The sequence below is a fragment of the Camelus bactrianus genome, chromosome 13 (genome assembly GCF_048773025.1).
Source record: "Camelus bactrianus isolate YW-2024 breed Bactrian camel chromosome 13, ASM4877302v1, whole genome shotgun sequence".
Classification (NCBI taxonomy): Eukaryota; Metazoa; Chordata; class Mammalia; order Artiodactyla; family Camelidae; genus Camelus; species Camelus bactrianus.
This window is the reverse complement of record NC_133551.1, coordinates 31,957,076-31,970,354: the sequence shown is the minus strand read 5'-3', so window position 1 is coordinate 31,970,354 and position 13,279 is coordinate 31,957,076. Positions and strand designations below refer to the sequence as shown.

The window sequence follows — 13,279 nt, the reverse complement described above, 5'->3', positions numbered from 1 at the left end:
TACAAGATAATGGACTTAATCTTAATTCCTTGTGCTCTATAGTATATTGTTGCTTATAACAGTAGTTTGTTTCTATTAATCCCATACCTCTGATTTGTCCCTCCCCACTTCCCTCTCCCCTTTGGTAACCACAAGTTTTCTTTCTATATCTATGAGTTTGTTTCTGTCTTGCATATACATTCATTTGTATTATTCTTTTTAGATTCCATGTATAAATAACAGAGTATTTGTCTTTCTCTGACTTATTTCACTAAGCATAATATTCTCTAGGTCCATCCACTTTGCTGCAAATGGCAGTATTTCATTTCTTTTTTATGGCTGAGTAATATTCCATTGTGTGTGTGTGTGTTTGTGTGTATGTATACACCACATCCTCTTAATCCAATCATTTGTTGATGGGCACCTGAGTTGCTTCCATCTCTTGGCTATTGTAAATAGTGATGCTGTGAACATTGGGGTACATATATCTTTTCTAATTAGTGTTCTCATTTTTTCCAGATATTTACCTAGGAGTGGAATTGCTGGATCATACGGTAGCTCTATTTTTAGTTTTTTGAGGAACCTCCATACTGTTTTCCATAGTGGTTATACCAATTTACATTCCCACCAACAGTGTACAAGGGTTCCCTTTCCTCCACATCCTTGCCAACATTTGCTATTTGTAAAGTTGTTGATGAGAGCCATTCTGACAGATATGAAGTGATATCTCATTGTTTTGATTCACATTTCTCTAATAATTAGTGATGCTGAGTATCTTTTCATGTGCCTGTTAGCATTTGTATGTCTTCTTTGTAAAAATGTCTAATCAGGTCTTCTGCCCATTTTTTGATTGGGTGGTTTGTTTTTTTGATATTAAGTTATATGAGCTATTTGTATATTTTGTGTATTAACTTCTTGTCGGTCACATTGTTTGCAAATATATTCTCCCATTCCGTAGGTTGTCTTTTCATTTTGTTGATGCTTTCCTTTGCTGTGCAAAAAAATTTAAGTTTAATTAGGTACTATTTTTTGGTTTTATTTCTCTTGCCTTAGGAGACTGAGCCAAAAAACTATGGCTATAATTTATGTCCAAGAGTATTCTGCCTATGTTCTCTTTCAGGAGTTTTATGGTTTCTGATCTTACATTTGGGTCTTTAAATCATTTGAGTTTAATTTGTATATGGTGTGAGGGAATGGTCTAATCAAATTGATTTACATGTGGCTGTCCAGTTTTTCCAGCACCCCTTGTGGAAGAGACTATCTTTTCTCCATTGTATATTCTTGCCTCCTGTGCTGTAGATTAATTGACCATAAGTGCATGAATGTATTTCTGGGCTCTCTGTTTGGTTCCATTGATTTATGTGTCTGTTTTTGTGCCAGTAAAGTGATGTTTTGATTACTGTAGCTTTGTAGTATAAAGTCTGGGATGATGATACCTCCAGCTTTTTTCTGTTTTCTCAATATTGCTTTGGTAATTCGTTGTCTTTTGTGGTTCCATATGAATATTAGGATTGTTTGTTCTAGTTCTGTGAAAAACGTTCTGGGTATTTTGACAGGGATTGCATTAAATCTGTAGATTGCTTTGAGTTGGTATGGCCCTTTTAACAATATTAATTCTTCCAATCCAAGAGCACAGGATATTCCATTTTTTGGACTCATCTTCAATTTATTTCATCAATGTTTTATAGTTTTCAGGGTATAAATCTTTCACTTCCTTGGTTAAATTTATTCTTAGAATTTTTTTGTGTGCTATTTTAAACAGGATTTTTTTTTAACTTTCTGATAGTTCATCATTAGTGTATAGAAATGCAACAGATTTCTGTATATTAATCTTGTATCCGGAAACCTTGCTGAATTCATTTATTAGTTCTAAAAGTTTTAGGGGGGGGAGACTTTAAAGAATATGTTTAATATTCTTATTAGTATTTAATTACTAAAGAATTTTCTTTCCAGTAACAATGTTGGAAATATGGGAAAGGGAAATAACTCCAATGCCCATTAATACAGAAATTTTTACATAAAATATCCTATCGCTATATACATTGCTTTTAAACATAACAAGGAAGACATGTGAAGACCATACATTTTGGTCATTGTTATACCCCTAGAATCTTCACTATCTGGCATATAATTGGCACTTAAATTTTTTTGAATAAATATATCCAGAAATATGCTGACAATTTACTATTAAATGAATAAATACTTTTAAGAATAAAATGTAAGATATAATTGTATTTAATTTAAAAACCCTAAAAACTCTACATACAATCACACACACACACACACACACAGAGATACACGTGTGTATGTGTATGTGTATTTGTATAGACCAATTGGTAATAACTCTGAAGAGTGGCATTAGTAGGCAGGGAAACATTCACATCACATTTTATATACTTTATGTAATTTTTTCCAAGTACATTATTACTTTTGTAATTAAAACCTATTTTTAAAGGATAAAGTTAAATTTACGGTACAAAATTAATTGTGTTATTTGCCATTATTTGCTTAAAATAAGCACTTAGGAGTAAAATTAGTAAATTAAATATAATGGGGTGGGGGTGGGGAGGGGGCATGCTTATCCCTAATCCTCATGCTTCCCATTTCCATGCAATGGAGAGAATGTCTGTCTCTGAGAGGGAGAAGTATCCCAGAGCTTGTGACTGCTCTTCTTTCCCGCCCTCCCTCCTCCTGGGGTGATCTGTGTAACCGGGGAGAGGGAAGAAAGCAAGCCATGCCTGTGTGGCTCAGCACTTCCTCAACACTCTTCTTTCCAACACTCTTAGGATGGGTGCAGTCTCAGTTTCTCCCGGTAGGAAACTTAGGCAGACCTGCTGCTGCGGGGTTAAGTTCAAGTCGGGGTGACTTTTGTGGAGGTGAAATTAAAACTGTTGATCAAGTGCATTCTCCATTTCGGTCTTATGCAAAGTTGTTTTTTACTAACATCTTTCAGCACTTTGGCCTACTTCATTATGTATGAACCTGGGAGGAGAGGAGTGTTATTCATCAGCCCCCAAACTCCAAAAGATGGCTATGTATGGTTCTAAATTTTTAGATACATAAAACCTAATTGCCTCTCGGGATATTATTTTCACTTCCTCCAGTAAGTGTATATCAACTTCTCATTTTATCGCTCTTCAAATCTGAGCATTGCAACTTGGGAGAAATTTTTTGCCAATTTGATAACAATCTTGCTGTTATTTTAATAAACAGTTCTTTGAATACTTGTGACTTAAACATTTTTTTCACATCTGTTGATTATATTATTGTGTAAATTGTCAGGCTTATTAACATTGTCCTAGATGTTGCGAATATTTCCCTTTGTCACTAATTTTTCAGTTTTGTTTATGCTGCTGTTTTTTTTTTCACATCTGGGATTTTAAAATGTTTATATAGGTCATATCTACTAGTCTTATGTTTTGAGATTTTTGGAATTATCTTTACGCTTAGATGGTCTTTTCCCAAATCACAATCCAATCATCATCTTAATATTCTTATAGTTATTCTGTGGTTTTATTTTTCATATTTACTTGTATTTTTTCCCAAATACTGATTTAGTTACTTAACGGTGTTAGGGCATAGAAGCCAACCTTCTTAATGTCTTTCCAATCTATATATAACAGAACGAAGCTGGCAGGGAGGTTTTTGCCATCCTCAACATGTGGGTTCCATTTCTAGCCAGTGGGAAGGGGAAAGAGAAAGAGACGAGGGCAAACAGCTTCCTTAAGAAAATATGATCCAGAAGGTACACACTTTACTTCTGTAGATATCCCATGATTAAGGCTAAGTCACATGGCCATATCTTGCTGGAGGAAAGGCTGGGGAAGTGTGGGCAACCACGTATTCATGTAAAACCACGCTAGGGGATGGGGATGAGTGGAGGCACCATGTTTCTTTATAGAGAGAAGAAAGGAAGTGCAAATACTGGAGGGCGATGAGTAGTTTGCACACGCTTTTTTGTCCCATTTCTTGATAATGTTTTCTTTCACCACTGAGTCATAATTTTACATTTAAGTAACAACAGTTTTAATACAGACTAAGACTTGTTCTGAATTCTCTTACTGCATTGTTCAGTCTCATCTTGTGTCCCACTGCACTGTTACTATTACTATGGTTTTGCAATACAATGTACTAAATCCAAGAAAGACCCCTCTTTTCACCTTTTCAAAATTTTCTTCCCAGTTCTTACCTTTTAATTGCAAGATTTTTCTACTGGAGCATAAATGTTTTTATTATTCATTTATAAAAATTATTTATACATTAAATTATTTATACATTACATTAATAATAACAGCCATCATTTTGAAGGGATCCACTATATGCCAGGTACTCTACTGAGGACTTTATTTTTTAAAATTCTTTTCAGTGAAGGTGGGTACATTAATCATATCCCCATTTCACATATTAGGCAAGTGAGGCCCAGAGAGGTAAAGTTAATTGCCCAACATCACACAGCTGGTAAGTGGAGAGGTCAGTGTTCCAATTTATGTGTGTCTGACACCAAAGTCCATGCTCTTAACAGCTGCCCTGTATTAACTATCTGTCACATTCTTTGCAAATAATTTTCCTGTTTCCTAATTTGCTTTCTAATTTTGCCTATGATATGTTGATGTTCGTAAGTTTTAAATAATAATTTTATTATATGTATCAGTATTAATGTGTTATGTGAATGCAGTGGACCCACACACTGGCCAGCCCTGTATAGATTTTTTGGACAACCCTCATCAGTGGAATAGAAGCTATACATTGAGCAGCATCTTACTTACCCTCCAGGTAAGAACAGATTAGTCTAATCCTCTCTGTAATATTTTTAATTACTCCAGTTATTCAGAATATAAGGAATAAGGTGTACGATGCATGTTTAAACATTGAAAGGACTTGAGTAAGCCTGTATACATCAGTAACATTTCTACATCAAGACTGTAAAATGGAACTTGAATTATACAGACTATTCTTTTTAAAGTGAAATTGATGGCTTAGGCCCTTCAAAAAGAAAGAAAAAGAAGTACTGTTTGGGTGGTTTCAATTGTGGAAATACAGTCTTAGGTTTGCTTTTGGCTCCTAACTTCACTTCATAGTATTGAACAGGCCTTTTAGGTCTTTCCTCATTCATGAACCTTGCCGTCCTCAGAGAGGTGAATCGAGCGACTTCAGTGTAAAATATTCAGCTTTATCCTTTGTTTCTGACAGTTCTGGCAGCCTGCTCTTTTATAAGCTTTCATATCAAACCCAGTGAACAAATTAAATGAGGAACAGCCTCCTCTCCTCAGATAGATGCCTGTTTCTAGGATACACCCTTTACCTCCTGGGCCCATGGTCTTTAGAAACGTGCCTCAGTGTCGTGTTATTCCTGACTCCTCAAGGAGCCTCATCTTAAGTGAGATGCTAAGATAAAGAATTGCAATAACACTTGCTTTGACCACTCGCATCTGGCTCAGCAAGATTCTATCCAAGGACTTACTCATTATTAATAATATCTAGAGATAAACTATTAAATTTTGATTATCTGGAATACCTGGAGAATATAGTATTCTGGCTTAATTGAATTTTCTCAGTAGCAAAGAGTTATAATTCAAATTCCATCTCTCCCATTTCTTATCTTTGAAAATGAAACAAAGCCAATCATTGATTTTCTGTCTAGTCATCTTGGTATGCTGAGTAGAATTTACTACTTAAAAAAATTCAATGTTCAATTTATTTATTCAATTTGTTCCTTCTACAAATAGGTATTGAACAAATGTACCAGTGCCGGGCCATGTTCTAGGAGAGAGATTCGAGCAAAGACTTTGAGGAATTAAGCAGGACATGCGGAACTCTGGTGATCTTTTGGATTCCTTCCAACTGAGTTGTTCTGTCTCTTCCACCCAAATAAAACCTGCCTTAAGAATAGTAAAAAATCAGCGCTCTCAGAAATGTAGTGAACAAGAGCAAACCAGAATAAAATGGTGAAGATTTTGAATCGCAGAATCATTTAATAAGAAGTAACCCGGGGGCTATGAGTTTAGATTACTTGGCTCACATCTTGGTTCTGCCACTTAACACCTTTGCGCTGTTGGACAAGTTTCTTCACTTCTCGGTGCCCCAGTTCCGTCTCAGTAAAATCAGGCTGTTAGTAGCTACCTCATGCGACTTGTGAGGACTAAATGAATTAATACATGTAAAGTACGTAGAACCAGGAGTGGTCCATGAAAAGAACTCAATACAATCCAGTTAATATCTTGATTGTTCTTAATCTTAACCAGTAACACAAAGTTACAACAAAGTACTACCAAATACGTCATGGAAAGCCAGTAGATTACACAGTTTTTTTCTTCAAATAGATTTGTAAAACAAATATGCCCACATTAGAGACAAATTTTAAGATAGTAGAAAGGAAAAGAAAAATCACTGGTAATCTTAAAGAAAATTCCTTACCCTATTGTTATTAGCATTTTCTTCTTCTCCGCTATGTTTCAGTTGAAAATCTTCAGTTCCGTGTTCACTCACAGTGTCAAGCCCAAATTCCGCTGCCTGACAAATGATAGTTTCCTTTTGCCTCACACCTGGCTTTAGCCTTTCCCAAACACTGCCATCCCGCTCGTATTTATATCTTCATGCTTTTCTTCACTCACCGTACTTGGTTCAGTGCAGGTTAAAAAGCACTCATAGAGTTCCAGACACTAAAGTTACAAACTCAAGTCAGTCTTGGACCTTAGGAAGTGCTCAGTCCAGTTCCCTATCTAACTAGCTGCTTCCCCTCTTTCTCTGTCTGGCAAGCAATTGCTTATATTGTAAGAGTCAGGTCAAACAAACTGTCCTCTGGGATGTCTTTCCTGATTTCCTTTCCTAGGTGAAATTGCTGGCTTTGGTTTAGGGGAGGGGAGGGGGACTTCCTCTGAGACCCACAGGGAGTGGTACCCTGAGCAAATCTCCATCAGAGCACTGTAGTGCTATTACACACCTGCTGTTTCCTTACCAGTCTTCCTCTATTGGGCTGCAAGCTCTCTGAGGTCAGGAAACAAGTCTAATTCGTGTGGTAGGTACTAAGGAACGTGATGGAAGCAACGAATCTGAATTTTTACACTGCTGCAGTGATGGTATATATGTACACATTATATAGCCTATTTCTTTTCCACTTAGCATTTTATCTCAAGTAATTTCCAGATTTTTACAATTGGTGCTTTAATGGCTGTTTAATAGTCCTTTGAAGGTCAGTGCTGCCCAATAGAACTTTCAGCACTTATGGAAATGTTTAATACCTGCAACATCTGAAAGTCATCGTTTGCACATTCTACTGAGCACTTACTTGAAATGTGGCTAGTGTAATTGAGGAACTGAGTTTTTCATTTTATTGAATTTTAAGTAATTTAAATTTAGATTGCTTTCTGATTACAATCTTTTGACTAACATATGAAACATAGTTATAGTTATCACATTGTTATCCAAGTACCAAGGGAATGGTACTTGAAATGGTGTTTAAAATATTTTAAAGTCTAAATATGCTAATCATCTCCTTCTAAAATTTTGTATAATCTTAATTTCTTTGAAAATTTGTACTTCCATATACAGTACAAAAGTAAAATCATCTCTCATTCATAAAAGAAATTCCAGATTCATGGGCTTTAACTAATTGGATACTGCAAAATATACCCACTGGTATGGTTGTTTATTGATGCTTCAATTCTTTGTATTTATCCTCTGGATAGCTTTTTATGTTATTTCATATTGTCACATGGCTAATTTCAAAGTTGGACTTTTTTTTTTTTTTACTATTGTAACAGGATGTCAGATCTGTACATTTTAATATATTCCTTATATTCTAGTTCTTAAAAAACACTAAATATACTTAATTGCTTGTGTACATATTATATGAAAAGGTCTTAGGCACAGTGGTCAATGAAAAGACTACTGAATGAACTTTACCAAATGTGCCTCTCTAAATGAGATCCTCTCTCCAGCCAAAGACCAGAAGCTTACTCTTGAAGATAAGCGTCATCTGCTTCCCACCTACTTTGAATGATATATTGCAACCTACATTGAATCCTTATTTAAGGATTATTAATATTCCTGGAAATATAGCCCAATGTGTTTTCTAGATAGGAAAAAAAAAGCAGAAAATTCCTGTTGCTTTTGAAATATCAGATGTCAGATTACTGCTTTAATAAGTGGAAGATTACCATCATTTCCATAACTCTTAAACCACAATAATCCACTTTGACTTGTATCTACACTTAGATATCCTGGTGGTTATTATTTTGGCTATATTTTATTATCTAGTTTGTATATAATAATGTAAGATTCAATATACTGAATTATTCGATGGATATTTCAAATTTGGACTAACACTAATTTTGAGATGCTAGATAAGCAAGATCATTGTCTAGAAAAACTGTTAAGTTTTGGTTACTACTGGTCACCTATTTTGTCCATATGTACAGAGACTATTGTAGGCAGAATTCTGAAGATATCCCCAAAGACTCCCATCCTCCGGTTTTTCAATCAAACTAACTTAGGTGTGAATGAACTTGGCAGATGGAATTACCATTACTAATCAGCTCGTCTTAAAATAGAAAGGTTATCCTGAATTATGCAGGGGTACCCAAAGTAATCAGATGAGCCCTTAACAATAGAAGAGGATGATGGAAGAGTCACTCAGAGAAATGCAGAAAAGAAAGAGAAAGGATGTGGCAGGAGGGGTCCAAACATGAGAAAGATTTTTCACACCTTTACTGCCTCTGAGATGCAGGGGTGCAAGTGTCAGGACTGGTGAGAGACACTTGGAGCTGAGGGGAGCCCCCAGTGAGCTGCCAGCAATGAAGTGGGAAACTCAGTCCTACAAATACTGAATTCAGGAATTGAATTCGGCTAACAGACAGCCAGAATGAGCTGGGAAACCACATCTTCCCAGAGCCTCTGATAAGAGCCCAGCCAGCTTGTTAAACACTTGTTAAATCTGGAAAAGAGAAACCAGCCCAGCTAACTCCAACTTCCTCTTACCTGCAGTAATGTGAGATGATAAATGTTGCTGTTTTAGATGCTAAATTTGTGGTGATTTGTCACAGCGGCAGTAGAAAATTACTACAGATGCAAAATTAGTCATTCAGTGATCTGGAGGGATATTGAATTGCATGCAATCTTTAATACATATGTTTGTTGATCCGGGATCTAAATATGACCTCATGTTAAAATGTAAGTTCATAGGCTTTAATGGAAATGTTTCAGTGTTTCCTAATGTTTAGTTCCCTTTATACATAACTCAAATTAAACGTATGTGATAGGAAGGAATAAGGTACAGGAAGGTACTTGTAACTTGCTTTGACCTAATGTTTGGCTCATGAATGTACAGTATAGAACCAAGATAGATCAAGAGTTTCTTGAGAGTAGGGACCATGTCTCATTTGTCTTTGTGTCTATCTCCAGGTGGATATGATATATAATAAATGCTTCTTGAATGTTGTATGTATTGGTTTGTCTTTTTGCTCTAAGAAAGAAAGTTACCTTAAAAGCCCTGTGTTCTATATGTTTTCCTACAGGTTATGCTTTCTAATCCAGTGTTAGAAAACCCAGTGAATGTGGAAGCAGCCCATATACTGACTAAAGATGAAACTCTGTACAGACTAATAATTCTACAACTTTTCCACCAGCCATTATCATGTAAGAAGTACTGACTTATTGTTACTTGCCAATTATTATTTATAGCAAGTAAGTGAGCTATAAATAACTTGTATATGGAATATTTTCTGTATTCATTTCCCATAATGAAATCGTGCTAAGATCTCTCCTACTATACCTCTTTGTGAGGCCCATCAGTAGTGTGGTCCCTTTTTAAAGATTATCAAAAATCATAAGCTTAGTAACTTTAAATGTAATGGTCATATGGACGAATGGTGCAAACGAAACCAGTCTACCCATCATAAAGATAAGACGTCTGTTTTGAACCCTCTGTAAAGGGATCTGCAGTGGATATTTCCCAGACTTCACCTTCAGTACCCTAGATCTTACTGATCTGGGATCCTTTCCCCTGGATTAACAAAATGTTCAGCTTTTTTTTTTTTTTTCTGGAGAATTCTCCCTCCAGGTATTCCTTCAAAGTGTCTACATGGAAATGAAACCTGAGGCTCTTCAGTCTTTCTGTCTATCGACCAATGTTTTTCTGGTACCCTTGGTTTGCTCACTCTCATCCTGCCAGCAACCTTTGCATGACTCTTAGCTCCATCACCTCCCTTCCTCCCTTGCACTCTCTGCAGTGAGCAGAGCAATGCCTTGGCTCCTTATGCCCAGACGGGTTTGTCGCAAGTGAGGGCTGGGCTCCTAGTGACTTAGCTCTTTCCTTTATAGTCTGCCCTTCCTTTCAGCAGAGCACAGCAACCATGCAGAGCAGCTGGTATTGCTGCCTCCCCAGTCAGCAGGCTCTGCTGTTCAGACTCTGCCAAACTCATCTCTCGCATTCTTTTTCTCTCAGATGTCCACGGTCTCTTTTTCCAGTCCTCTTCTAGGACCTGCCAGTCCCTTCATTGGTTAGGTCTGTACAATTTGTGACCAAGTTCAAGTGCTCCTCCACGGGGCATCTGGGTCTGATGTAATATTGATCAGGCATCTTTTTCAGTATCTTCAAATATGTCATGATCGTTGCAGAGGTCCTCAAAATTCCCTGACAGTTTTGAGGCTGGTTTGTACACAGAGGAATGGTACTGCTTCATTTGGATCTTATTCCTGACCTACCAGAATACTGTAGCATCCACTGCTGTGTCCTCTGCACTCAGTGAATATTTGTGGAATGAGTGAGTGAATGATACGTATCCTTTATCCTTTAATGGAGCCCTACTGTTCTATCGTTATACAGAAATATTCTATACAAAGCTATGTCCATATCCTGGTAAATGGAAATTTAAAAACTAGTTTCAAATTTTTTTTCTATAGTAAATGATTCTGTGCAACAGATTTTGGGTTTTCCCTGTGGAGAGAAGGATGAGACGACACCAGAAAACACATTGGCCCTCTCTTTGTCTTGCTCTCAGCTGGACATCATCCTTCAGACATTCCAGGTCCCTGTTTTGCCATCAAACCAGACAGGAGAGCTGTCCAAGTTGCTGAATCACCCAGCAAATGAGCAACAAGGCAAATAGTGCCTTGACGGGTTTTCACTTTATTCTTTATTTATGTTGGTGAAATATGTGGAAATCCAAGACAGCAAATAGCTGTCAGCTTGCTTGCCATCACAGCAGGACTGGGAGTGGTACCTGCTGTGCCAGGAGGAGAATGATCTGCAGCTTCACGGGGAAAGAGTGCTGTGGCACAGCAGAGCCAGCTGCTATGGTGGGAAATGAAGACGTGCACAAAACTCATTCACTCTCAATTCGATGGTAGTCTAGTGTAATACTATGCGGATTTCTGTGCAAAACAATATCCAATGAGAATGAATTACCTGTAACAACTTGGGGGAAAAAAAAAAGGTCTCTGCTCCAAGAATCATCTCTCATATACATTTAATATATTAATAGATTGAGAAAATGCATAGAAGAAATTACTGTCCCATTTTTAGATAACACAAAACTGGAGCAGGTAGTTAATTGTATACATGAGGGCTGCTAATTGTATCATCTCTGTAGGCACTGATTTCCAGCTACAGCAATATTCTCAGTGCCAAGTGTAGCAGTGTCTGGCTCTAGGTATTGAATAAAAATTTGTGGATTGAATGAATGAAAAAAATGCACATAAACTTAGATCCTAATTTTACTTCATGGTTTACTAAGTGCTTTCACTTACTTTTTTAAAAAAATTTATTTATCAAATATATGTGTTTTTTGTATATATATATATATATATATTTTGACGTATAGTCAGTTTACAATGTTGTGTCAATTTCTGGTGTACAGCATAATGCTAAAGTCATACATGAGCATACGTATATTTGCTTTCATATTCTTTTGCAGCATAAGTTACTATAAGATATTGAATATAGCTCCCTGTGCTATACAGTATAAACTTGTTGTTTATCTATTCTATATGTATTAGTATCTGCAAATCTCGAACTTCCAACTTAACCCTTCCCACCCTCTTCCCTCCCTGGTAACCATAAGTTTGTTTTCTATGTCTGGAAACAACCTAAATGTCCATCGACAGATGATGGATAAAGAAGTTGTGGTATATTTATACAATGGAATACCACTCAGCCATAAAAAAGAATAAAATAATGCCATTTGCAGCAACATGGATGGACCTGGAGATTGTCATACTAAGTGAAGTAAGCCAGAAAGAGAAAGAAAAATACCATATGATGTCACTTATATGTGGAATCTAAAACAAACTTATTTACAAAACAGAAAGGCTCACAGACATAGAAAACAAACTAATGGTTTCACATATGTTTATGCATCTGATCCTCAGCCTCTTCCCCCGTGAGGAAATTGAGGGTCACTGGTGAAGGGACTAGCCCAAGACCACACACAACCAGCTGCAGAGTCAGAGACCCAACCTGGGCATTCCCACCTCCCCTGCGCCTCCAGGTTTAGTGAGGTGAACGTAAAGTCATTAGGGATCAAAGAATTAAAATGTCCAAGCACAGAGTAAAAGAAACCTGCCTTCATTGCAGAACTTTAGTCTATGCGAAAAGTCTTAGGGAGCTATTTGAACACAAGTGTAACTTGAACTGATAACAGAAAGTGCCCTTCTGCTGAGCCTGAGTGACATCACCTTCCCTCTTCTGGTGAGGTGGGCCCTGCCCTGGAACCCCGTCATACTCTGTTTGGAGCATCACATTTTCTGTGGCATGTTTAGCTAAGGGAAGAAAAGATAAAAGGCAGTTATAAAAGCTGTTTTCAAATATTTGAAGGGATTTCCTAGAGAACAGGGGAATTTCCTTCTCTGTTGCTCCAGGAAACTAAAGTCAGACTAATGTTGAGGCTACAGGTCAGTCATGCCTTCCTCCAGCCTGCTAGGTTGTCTCCACTGATGTCCAGAACATACAGGCTTGAGCCGGAACATACCTTGACTTTTTCCTTGTGATAGGTGGTCTGGAATTAACTCTGTTCTCCTGAGCCTAAGCCTGGTATTTGGTATGTTGATATGCAAATGCCTCTCATTCCCCAAACTTTCCTTAACATCTGTTCTTTGCCTGAACAGCGAGGTCTTTGCGCTGTTGTATTGAGATGAACACACAAGCTTAGAGCCCAACCCTCATTGGTGGAGGTCCCAACGGCTTTCCCCTGTCCTGGCAGCCTCTTCTCCTTGTGGCCTGGCTCCCTTGTTCATAGTTCAGGGGCTCACACACACCAGCCTGCCTGGGGCAGGCCTGGCATCATTGCTTCCAGTTCTCCCTTTC

General features: G+C 37.3%; 1 protein-coding gene across 5 annotated transcripts in view; it reads left to right on the top strand.

Annotated features, from left to right (window-relative positions):
• The window catches only part of UBE2U (ubiquitin conjugating enzyme E2 U), a 50,783-nt gene that overhangs the window by 4,941 nt on the left and 32,563 nt on the right, over positions 1-13,279 (top strand). Inside the window, exons 5-8 of one of the 5 annotated variants that reach the window (XM_074376339.1) lie at positions 499-533; positions 4,655-4,752; positions 5,706-5,797; positions 9,492-9,612. In XM_074376339.1, coding sequence (XP_074232440.1) covers positions 9,495-9,612 — 118 coding nt within the window. In that variant the 5' untranslated portion in view covers positions 499-533; positions 4,655-4,752; positions 5,706-5,797; positions 9,492-9,494. Of the gene's footprint in view, positions 1-498; positions 4,753-5,705; positions 5,798-9,491; positions 9,613-13,279 lie in introns of all 5 variants that reach the window. The other 4 variants (XM_074376337.1, XM_074376338.1, XM_074376336.1 and 1 more) reach the window with 4 other exon arrangements.